Source organism: Notothenia rossii (genome assembly GCF_949606895.1).
Source record: "Notothenia rossii genome assembly, chromosome: 2".
In the NCBI taxonomy this organism is placed as follows: Eukaryota; Metazoa; Chordata; class Actinopteri; order Perciformes; family Nototheniidae; genus Notothenia; species Notothenia rossii.
Genome location: NC_136904.1, coordinates 49,507,026 through 49,518,889, shown reverse-complemented (window position 1 = coordinate 49,518,889; position 11,864 = coordinate 49,507,026). Strand labels below are relative to the sequence as shown.

The 11,864-nt window shown below is 42.9% G+C and overlaps 1 protein-coding gene across 1 annotated transcript in view; it reads right to left on the bottom strand.

The window, feature by feature from the left end:
- Window positions 1–2,239: 2,239 nt before the first annotated feature.
- Window positions 2,240–11,864, bottom strand: part of celf1 (cugbp, Elav-like family member 1) — a 36,919-nt gene continuing 27,294 nt past the window's right edge. The window contains exons 15-17 of the mRNA XM_079665711.1: window positions 9,804–9,889; window positions 7,844–8,054; window positions 2,240–6,404 (exon numbers count right to left, since the gene is read on the bottom strand). Coding sequence (XP_079521837.1) covers window positions 6,277–6,404; window positions 7,844–8,054; window positions 9,804–9,889 — 425 coding nt within the window. The 3' untranslated portion in view covers window positions 2,240–6,276. The remainder of the gene's footprint in view (window positions 6,405–7,843; window positions 8,055–9,803; window positions 9,890–11,864) is intronic.

Sequence of the window (11,864 nt, the reverse complement as noted above, 5' to 3'; positions counted from 1 at the left end):
TCCAAATGTGAACTGGAAACTCTTCTCCATAGCCCAGCAAAACATTGAAGGACAAACTGGCAAGAAATTGCTAAATGTAGGAAGCTGTGGTTTGCATATACTACACAACTCCTTTAGAGCAGGGTGTGCATCCACAAACTGGGAGCTGGGAAATGCTCTGTCAGCCCTTAAATGGCTTTTCAAGGATGTTCCAGCTGGTAGGGAGGACTATACAGAAGTCACTGGTACCTCATCCTTCCCTCTTGACTTCTGTCATCATCGATGGCTTGAAAATGTGGAGGTAGCTGAGCGTGCCTTACAGATTTTGCCTTCTCTAAAAATATACATCGATGCTGCCAAGATGAAATCTACTAAGTCTTTTAAGACTGCTCAGATGATTGTTCAAGATGACCTCTTCGAAGCAAAGCTCAACTTCTTTTTAATGGTGGCAAGGGAAGTCACACCTTTTTTGAAGTTATACCAGACTGATAAACCGATGCTGCCATTTATGAGTGAGGATCTCTCTAATATACTGAGGAGTCTAATGGAGAAGTTTATCAAGCCCAGTGTCATGAAGAATGCAACTACCACGGTCAAGCTTCTGCAAGTTGACTTAACTGACCCAGTCAACCACATGGATGTCACCAAACTGAGAGTGGGATTTGTCACAGAGCGAGGTCTGGAGGAACACATGAAGAAGAACTCAGGTGCTGAGAGGTTGAGGCTGGAGTTCAGACAGAATTGCAAGCTGTTTTTGCTGAAGATGGTCTCCAAGCTTTTTGATATTAAATATAAAACTTTGTTTTCTTATCTTTAATTTTTCATCCTTATGTAGAATGCTATTACGAAACACACATTTGGTTGTTTATAGCATAAAGAACATCTGATTTAATGTGAGGTAGGGAAATAATCATTTGAGTATAAGTATGTGCATATAAATATGTAATTTACAACAGCTGTATGCTGCTTGAAAAGCTTGAAAATGCACCTTGAAAATGCTTGAAAAGTGCTTGAATTTGACTTTGGAAAAGGTGTAAGAACCCTGTATACATCTCTGGTCTCGCACAATACACGTCACCTTAGCACATTTCACCTCTTTCTTTCATAATGAGGCGGAAAGTATTAAACGAGGTGAAAATCTCTACACGTCTGGGCATGCTGAGAGCTGCAAATACACAAAAGGGGAGTTAGTCGTTTCCGTAAGAGCCAGCATGCGGGACCGACTGTACAAGGTTTCGGTGAGTGTTAAACGAGTGTAATGTGTAACGTTAATGTCAGCTAGCTAACAAGGTACACTCCCGTGTTCTGTTTTAGCAACTAGTTTTCTTGTTAAGAACTGCGTGATCGCTGTGTATGCTGTTGATAACATTAGTGTTGGCAAGGACAAGGTACACAAAAAACTAGTTGCTTAAACAAAACACGGGAGATTTGTTGACAAAATACATTTAAAGTCAAAGTTTCAGGTTTTCAGTGATAGAAGCAGCACCCTCTAATCAGCTGTTAATATCCAATGAGTTGCAATGTGGTAGCTTCCAATGCTCCCCCTTGCAGCTGGTAGAAGCAGCACCCTCTAATCAGCTGTTAATTTCCAATGAGTTGCAATGTGGCAGCTTCCATCACTTTTATTTCCATAAAATGTATCAAGGAGGCATAACCAGTTTAAACAATCAAAATTCTCTGTTCACGTGCAGATGTTCTATCCCTCTGTCCCAGTGTTCTCTTCTTCTCTGCTCCTGCATGAGAGCAGCTGGTTATAAAGTGAGGTTAGCATCGGTTTAATATGATTAGCAAGGTCTTGCATGCATAGCTCAAGCAACAGGTTGGTAAGAAAATGTCTCTAAACTTAGGCATTTGTCACTCTGTGTTATTCAAACTATCATCAACGTTGAGGACTCCACACTTCAGATGGGTCATATTTGAATACCTTTTTTTTTAGCTTTGTTGCAGACTAATGAGGTGCCATCTTTGCCTGTTGGTCCTCCTGTTCATGTGAGGAGCCGATTGTTGCTGCAAGAACCTTCTAGAAGTTAGCCCTCCTAACCCTGTTACACACTAGGAAAGGACTAAGAAGAAAATGAGATATAACTGAGTATCGAAGCAGGATGAGAGCATGGGTGAATGGTAGCTTACTGTTGGACACACAGTACACACAGAGACCACTTGTGTTTGATATTGATCTGTGACACCTCACAAAACTCATTTCATGAAGCTGTTCGACACACATCGTCTCTGCGACTCCGCAAAAAGAGCAAAAATACTGATTGTGCAAAACATTTGGCACCAGTTTATTCATAATTTAATTTAACACAAGTTAGATCACATTTTGCCAAGAATTTCAGTGCAGATAATACAAAAACATGCATACTAAATACACTGTGACAAAAGTCCCTCCTCTGGATTGTGTGTGATTCTGCACACAGCATGTGTGCTTCCAGTCAAAAATACTGACAGTCCTCAGAACATATCTCTAACGGAAACCATTACCCTCTGCTAGCCTAGCATTACTAATATCTAACAACACGTGATCACTAACCTGCTTTGAAAGTGTCAGTAATTACACACACACACACACACACACACACACACACACACACACACACACACACACACACACACACACACACACACACACACACACACACACACACACACACACACACACACACACACACACACACACACACACACACACACACACACACACACACACACACACACACACACACACACACACACACACACACACACACACACACACACAGAGCACCGCCCACAACACAGCAGATCAAATAAGTTAAAGTCACACTCCGCTCAAACTGGTTTTGCAAACACTAGTGGTTATGTGCCAGTTCTACAAAAATAGATTCTCTGTTTGGATTGTAACAATTTCAAATGAAGCCTAAAACGTTTCTTGGGGCAGTCTTCCCCGACTGGCGGGACAGAGGACTAACAGAATGGAAGACAACCAAACACAACCTCCTGGTAATCAATGCCAAACACAAGGTCAGGGGAGACATTGGAAACATCAGAGAAGAGCAGAAGACAAGGACTGGACGATGAAGTGACGCCACAGCAACATGCTAGGCAAACAGGAAGAGATCTAGAGAGAACAGAAAGAAAAACACAACAGGGAGACACACTAAGTTAAACTGCAATGGAACACAGACAGGAGAGAGGAGGAAACTAAGAATGAGAAAACCTCAGTGTACACAGTCAGGGACAGAGAGGACGACAAACACACACAACATTTGAAACAAAGCACAGCACAGAATGAATGACACATGCAGGTTCACCAGAGATACACAGATAATCACATATGGAGAGGACTACAATAAATCATATCAATAATATATTATATTATATTTCATACTTATCTGTATCTATTATTATTAAGGGTTAACTGGTATTCATTTATTGCAATTAAAAAGTGATGAGAATTAAAATAGAAGTGTTACTCCAAATGACTGATGAATGAATGTATTTGAAAAATGCTTTAAATGTTTTTATTTTAAATGTACCATACTAGCAGTATTGCATGTTTTAGCATAATTCTCAGAACATAATATTTAATGTCACAGCTAACCATTGTGCAAATGTTGCAATTTGTTCAACCATTAGAATCAGCTAATAGTTTCTGTATATCTTTGTTCAATCTGGAGATAGTGGATGAGTTATGTCAGTGTCATTGATTGGTGATAGGAATATTAATGTCACAGAGAAATGAATATAAACCTGTGGCTTCCAGAAATAATCACTACAACGCCAAATGTGGACGAATCCACTGATGGAAATAGTCCCGAACAATGCACTTGTTTCCCGAATGAAAAACCTAAGGTCGCCAGCTTTTTCAAGAAATGGAGCCTTTTAAAATCACACACACACACACACACACACACACACACACACACACACACACACACACACACACACACACACACACACACACACACACACACACACACACACACACACACACACACACACACACACACACACACACACACACACACACACACACACACACACACACACACACACACACACACACACACACACACACACACACACACACACACACACACACACACACACACACACACTTTTCCCGTCTTCACTTGGGCTCAACCTTCGGACTTGGACCTGGAATCAGTTGTTTTAAAACTAGTCCCAGTTCTAGAACTCGGCCCAGAGCCAGGCCTGGTGTGAAGTTTTTGACAACCAGTGAAATCAAATTCTTCCTCACATGAAACAGGACCAACAGCACATGTTAAAATGGACCTTTAGAATAAACTATGCTACCTGTGTTTTTGTAAAATGAGTGGTTTATTCAGATGAAGGCATATATGACAGAGAAGGAGATCTAAGAAGTGTGCAGCAGCACTGATGGATCCTACACACAGAGTCCATGCCACACTGACACAAAGTACACATCACCAAACAGGCAAGGAAAAGACACACACACACACCGGTGATCAGATTCAGCTGTTGGACTAAACATCTGTATTTCAAAATAATTTCAATTCAGATAAATAATTTAGGCAATAAATAGTTCCCCGACACACAGGGGAAGTATAAAACCTATAAATTAAAAAAAAAGGCATAATAGTTTAAATATACATCTCAACAATTGTCTTACTTCCTAGTTCTATAGAATTAAATAAAACGCATTTTTTTGCACGTCTAAGTTACTAACTTGTCTTGAGCAAGATGACATTGATATGAATAAGAGTTCGGTTGGAGACACAGTGGTGTAGCCCTCTGTAGGTTAGCTAGCTGTTAGCTAGCAGGACAGTTGCTGAGGGGTGTTGTTGATTCTTTACACAACACCAAGATTCAGGGTAGAAAGTTACTAAAACCATCAAATAGATTCAAACAAAGTAATTCATGTGCATCAGACAGACTCTGGGTTATTCAGATGAAGGTAACAGACCTATCATGTTTGGTTTTTACTTCACAGTATTCCCAGGAACAGCTGACATCAGCAGCAGAGGAGGAGCTCCGCTGAATCATACTCTGTCCTTGAGGAATCTCAACACTTAAGTACAATTTCATCTGCAGTGGAAGTGAGTCCGTCTGACGTCCAGATCAAAGAGCACAAAGGAGCAGCCTTCAGCTACAGAATGGTGCAGTGATGATGTCTTTTTTAGGCCGACAAAACGCAAAATCTCCAGAATTAAAAAGCTAATGTCAGCCTATAAAGGAACTACTTGACTTCACATCAGCATTAGCCTAAGCTAAGGCGGCTAATGTTTGGTGTGATGGCGTTTAGTCATCTCATTTATACACTTGTTAGCAACCTCTGTTTTATGCCATATACTGTAGGAGCTTCAGACATTCACCAGTGGGGGGTTAACATATTCTATACGTTACATAGCAAACACATGAACATCTTTTTGCTTGTGTTAACCACAGACCTTATTTCAGGTTTCTAATCATAAACAAGTTCGACTCGGATGTTGGAAAATACTGACTTATATCCAGGGTTTTAGGGCTCATTCCTGCACCACTCTATCATATCCAGCCAATGTTTGATTACAGCTAAACCTATAGGCACATGTGCAGAATCCACTTGAGGCACCTTGCTAAATGCAAGCCCTTCAGCAGCAGCAACACTCAGAGAGAAGCATTCAGTCTGTATCACACTGCTGCACAACTGCAACACACACTGCGTCAAACTCACACAGTGAGGACTAATGTGTCTAAAATCTCTAAGCATGTTTGAGTGGAGCTCCTCCTCATGAACGATGTCAGCTTCTGTACTTATCCTGACCCTTACATCTAATGTAGGCGCATATCACATACACTGTCTCTATTTTAAGGGATAATACAAGTGTTTCATATAAAAGCAGGTTTGAGAAAATGTAAAGTGAACGTAGTTATGATTTCTGTTCATCTGCCTGTTTTCAGGAGCATACTGCTCAGTGTGGGTGGGGGGGGTAAACAAGAAGGAAACAAAGATGGATTTGGCACGGCTCTGACCACACTGTCAATGTGCAACACGTCCTAACAATCAACTCATATATGTATAAATTACCACAGCAAACTGATAACATTTCAACTTTAAAAAAAAACACCTTCTTGTCTTATTAGTGAAAGGAAAACAAAGTGCACAAACCACAACATAGCACATGAACAATCCAGTGGAGCCTGAAAGCTCTGCGTCATGTGACCCACTGGACATGTGAGTGCCCAGAGGCAGAGCAGCGTCACCCTGTAATGCATAGACCAGTTCCGAGTGGGCCAGGCTCCGTTATTCACACTCCACTTACCATAACAGCACCCTGCCTAGCTAAGTGTTCAGTACGGCTTGCTGTCGTTCTTTGAGCGCTTCAGCTGCACCTTCAGCCGCTTCATGCCGATCTGGAAGCCGTTCATGGACTGGATGGCGGCCTGCGAGGACACAGGGTTGTCATAGCTCACAAACCCTACAGGAGAGATACGGAGGAGAACAGCTTTAAACAAGACCCTCAGGGAATGTGCAGTCTGGTAAGCTGGGTGTGGCAGAACGGAGGGAGCGCTGTAGCCCGATAGCTCACATTAGGTTATTAAGGTTATGGATTTTTATTACACGGCTAATTTAATACTCTATTCTGATTGGTCAAATTTGGACATTTCAGAGGTTGGTAATACTCGCCAAATAATGACCGTTGCTATGGAGGATCAAGGGAGAGAAAGAGGTTAAAAGACAGGGTGTTGGACGTCAGAGAAATCACCAGAAGAAGACAGACAGGAAGTAAACACTTAAGGGAACAGCAGAAGAAGACAGACAGGAAGGAAACAATAACAGGAACCCGGTATGGGCTCTGCAGTGTTTAAAGAGCATCTTGCAGGTTTTTATTTTTTCTACATTTATGCTTAAACTTGCTTGAAAATTACAATTAAAAAAGTGAATGCAGGATTTGATATGTTTTACGAGACATAAGGGCACGAATTCAGAGGGAAAGGAGCAATTTTGAGCTCTGCTCTTAAAAACGGCTTTTTTTTAAGGTCATACGTCAAACGCGTCATATTACATCACACAGGGGACACATCTCCGCTCTCTGACCGCGGGTATAGTAGAGTTGCGTTGAATAGAGCGGTTGTGTTTTAAGGAGCTGGTATTTTTCGGTAGTTTTACATTGTATTTCACCATTTGTAATCATGGTGCAGTATTGTGTTTGTGCAGGTTGCACAAATACCAGCCTGTCAGGACATCGAGTCCACAGTAAAAAGGACCGGAGCTAGCGTTCGTTCCTGGGTGCATTGTGCATCCACCTCCCTGCAGCACATACTCTCCACAGCTTTATGAGTAAACCGTATTACTTCTCTCTCCCCCCCCTTCGCTGCTCTATCTCTCTCCCCTCCGGTACACGGCACCGTAAGACGTAGTGTGGAGTTGCATTAGGTAACGCTGTGGTGGCTGTACTGCTCCAGCCGTCTCCTTTGTGTTTGTTGGTTTCCCCCTGTCTGTGTTGTTTGTGTGTGCGTGGTGGCTGTCACTCCCGGCTCCCGGCTCAACCTCCACTCACCTGCTGCAATCAGCTGTGCACCCTCCCCGACTACACACCTGCTTTCCATCAAGCCATTTACAACGGCATATCAACGGAGGCTCCACAACCTTTCTCCGCCAGATCGTCAAGTATCAGCTGTATCTCGCGTCTCTCCTCCGGTACACAGCACCGTAGTGTGGAGTTGCATTAGGTAACGCGAGATACGGCTGATACTTGCGCATTCGTTTCTGTTATGGATCAGTATCAACAGTCCTGCCAGTAACGTTACTATATTATCAATGCTACTTTAATTATAGCCTGATATATGATAGCTAACTTTACAATGTTGTGATGTGACGTTAGCTAACATTCTGTAGCTAACGCCGGTCACTCACCAAGATAGCTGCTCAGTTCTCCACTGGTTCTCCTCACACCACAGCTCCATTTCTCTCCGATGGCCATTATTTCTTCTAATCCTTGGCTGCTCCTGGTCTCTTGGACGCCTAGCAGGCTCATAATTATAAGGTTGTGGTCCGTCATATGCATTCGAATATTCATGTTCAACTTCTTCTGTGTCTTCTGTGTCGAAACTAGCATTGGGATCCATGTTTATTAATACGTTACACCTGCCGCTCTCCCCCTTGTGTCCCCCGTGTTACGTCACACGCGGGAGGTCACGTGCAGAGGCTTTTTTATGCGGAAGTGAACATTTCTTACAAAAACGACGCCAGATGTCACTGTAGAGTATATTTCTGTATATTTTTGGGAAAATCTAGTGTATTCATCATTTTCCTACACATTTATTCGCAGGTGTCTTTAACCTGGAAGTTGCTCTTTAAGGACTGGTTAGTGGAACAGAAACTGTGCACAGAGTTGGACAGTTACAGAAAACATTATTCAGTGCTTGTCGAGACGAAAGTCAATATGTAATAATATCTGTGAAAAACGGACTGATAAAAAAATGTACGTATGTGTTTTCGTTTAGAGTATTATTATTATTATTATTATTATTATTATTATTATTATTATTATTATTATTATAGTATTGTTCAATACCAGGAGAGGGTATTCGTTTTATTTTGGATAGCGTAGGCTACTTTTCATAAGTGAGCTGTATTGAAAAAATAAGAATGCCGCTTCCGGTAACACGGCAACAAAAGGGGCGTAGTTTGTGATGGCCGGTCTCTTGTTCTCAAAGCCAAGGAGGGAGAACCAGGCGACAGTGTGTGTGAGGCTCCGGAGACGCCGTTGGTATTTTTCTCCGGTGTTTATTGTGTTTTATGTACTTGATCTGTTGCCTCACTTTGCGAGAGTGCTATTAGGCAATCGACTGCTTTTTACGCAGCGCGGTCTGCCTGTGCTCCGTTTGTTTGCTGTGTAATTTAGACAGCGCAGGTGTTCAGATGAGGTTTTCTCTGGTGCTTGGTTCCAAGTAGAGATAAACACTCTTATTAATTCATTTAAGTTAATGATGTGGTTTTAAAATAACAATTTATCCTTTTAATTAAAACATGGTTTGTGTTGCTATTATTATTATTATTATTATTATTATTATTGAGAATGCAGTAAGGCCTCCAAAATGTTTGTAATTTGTGTAGCATGTGAGCTAACATTTGTTTGTCCTTTTGTGTTTGAAAGTTTTCAACCTGATGAATTCTTGGAGCTGTCTTAAAGAAATAAAGACAAAAAGAACAACATTTGAGTTCTCCAAGCATCCTCTGTTGCCCTCCAGCCTCTCAAGTCAGGCTAAATCACTGATACAGGCCAAAACCCTGAAGGACTTGACAGTTGAAAACCAAGCGGAGCAGCCTGGGCCAGAGGATAAAAGGCTTCAGACGTCCAGAGAAAGCTGTTGACGCAGAGAAGGGAAACTGTGGATTTTCATTAGCTCAAAATGGCGGAAGAAATCCTGGGGAAGACGGTTAAAGAGCTCAAGAAAGCAAGAACAAGTGCAAAAAGCAACTTCACCAGGCAGGCCAACTACCTCAATAGAGAAGCAGGTAGAATGTTCGAGGCAGAGCTAAGGAAGGAATTCACCAAGCTGAAAGAGGAACTAAAAAAGGTTCTTGAAGCAAATGATGACTGCATGGCTGGGTTGCAGGAAGACGCTCAAAAGGCCGAAGGAAAGGAAGAATAAGCTCTTGCAAAGCGGGAAGAGGCCGACGCTGAAAGGACTGCAGATGAGGCTGAAGCCAGACTGGGGGAGGTGAGAGGCCTTATTCAAGATAACCTGTGGTCCAGATATGGCCGATATGAGCTCATCACTGCAATTGAGGAAGCAGAAGAAACCAGTGAACAAGCTGGGAATGTGCCTGTGGAAGGAACCAACCTGGAAGGCTATGGGGTGCTCCTGACCATTCTAGAGAGGCAGATGAAGGAGGCCACCAGAGTGATGGCAGCTTGGGAGTGCTGGATACCCATAATGGCAAAATCAGATCTAGCTGGCAGAGTCAAGAACCTCAAAGCAATAAGAAATAGACTTGGGATGAGGCAAGTTGAATTTGTCTACTCACGCAGGATTGCAGCAGAGAAACTGGAAGCAGAAGCGCCCGGTAGAAGGGGAGGACTGCCATCACCAGCAATACCAGTCATGAGGATTAAGCCCACACGTCTTCCCATCTTCTATGGCTGCAGAAGAGAATACCACCGATGGAGGAAAGACTGGGAAAGCCTGCAAAGACAGGGGGAGCCATCTGGATCTTCTGAAGCTAAGACAATTCATCTTCTAGGCAGTGTGGATGACAGGATTTCAAAGGAGCTAAGACTCTCAACCTACAACACTGCTGAAGACATGTTCAGGATAATGGACAACAGATATGGAAATAAGTCAACTATTGCCATAGAAATCTTAGAAGAACTGGAGAGAATCCCTTATGTGAAAGGAAACCAGCCAAGAAAGGTGATTGAGCTGATACAGCATGTGGAAAAAGCCCTTGCAGACCTCACAGAGCTGGGAAACTCAGGCGCCATGAAGAACCCACTCATAATCAAGTCCATAGAGAGCAAGTTACCTGACTTTGTGAAGAGAGATTGGCTGGTCTTCATGGTGGATCCAAACAATAATGTCACACCACACAACCACTTCGACATGCTCCTTAGATTTCTAAAAAAGCAGGAAGAGATTCTGGAGAGGCTGGAACAGCTAACGATCGGTGATAGAACTGAAAAACAAGACCATCCAGACAGGAGGTATGAGAAGAAATATGCTTCCACAAGATCTGCAGAGAAGGCCGAGCATGGAGGAGTGTGTATTGTGTGTGGAGATGAGAGACACTATGACAAGATATTCTTCTGCAGGAGGTTCAAAGGGCTAACTCTGCCTGAGAAGAAGGCTGTTCTAAAAAAGCTAGGAGCATGGAGAAAGTGTCTTGGATGTCATGAGGAAGGAGGATATTGCAGAGACAATTACCTGTGCAGAAACGAAGACTGTAAAAAAGTTGACACCTCTGATCACCATTTCTTTCTGTGTCCACAAGGGGGAAGCAAAATGCCCTTTGAGGAGAGGAGAGGAAGAGACTGGAGAAGTAAGCGCAAACTCACAGAGGAGCAGGAGAAATTATTGGCTGAGATTTCCCCAGAGCGTGCAGGAAGGTGAAGGAAAGCCTTTACCAACCAAACAGCAGTAACAGGCAGAGCTGGAGGACAGTCAATGCTTTTGCACAGGAAATTCCTGTCATCATGATGCTGATGGAGGTCACGGCAAATGCAGGGCAGAAGATTGGGACTCTAGTGGACCTTGCCTCAGACACAAATTACATCACCATAAGGCTGCTGACAGGCTGAGGTTGCAAGGTGAAGAGATAACTCTGATTGTGTATGGTGTAGGAGGAATGACCATCAAGGTGACCACAAAATGATACCTCCTTAGGGTGAGAGTCAAGACTCCTAAAGGGACAGAGAAGGCACATGAACTTGTCTGCTATGGCCTAAGGGAGATCGCCAAAGTGCATAGAGTCATCAGTCCTGAAAAACTGCAGAAGTTCTTCCCAGAGGTCAAGCCCGAAGAATTAAAGAGGCCAGAAGAAGTTGAGCTCCTCATAAGCCACAGGAAGGAAGACTTGCTACACAAAGAGGGAAGGTGGTTGGAGACCTTTTTTTGTGGGAAAGTCCACTGGGAAAAACAGTAGGCGGAGCACACCCAGAACAGTTTGAGGAGATTGAAGTGGCGGCACACAGGTCCAACACACACTTTGCTCGCTCCATGAGAACAGCTGCAGTCAGGTATGAGGAGATAAAGCTTCCAAAAGACAAACCAGCACAGCTAAGTGTGCGAAGAAGTACACGTCCCACCGTCCGGGACGTGTTATTTACAATATCGGACAAGTAGATCTTTCAATTGACTTGTCCGGTGGACAAGTGACGTTTTCGCCCGGATTTATTGTTATATTATTGATAGATTCAGTTTACAAAAGGCAG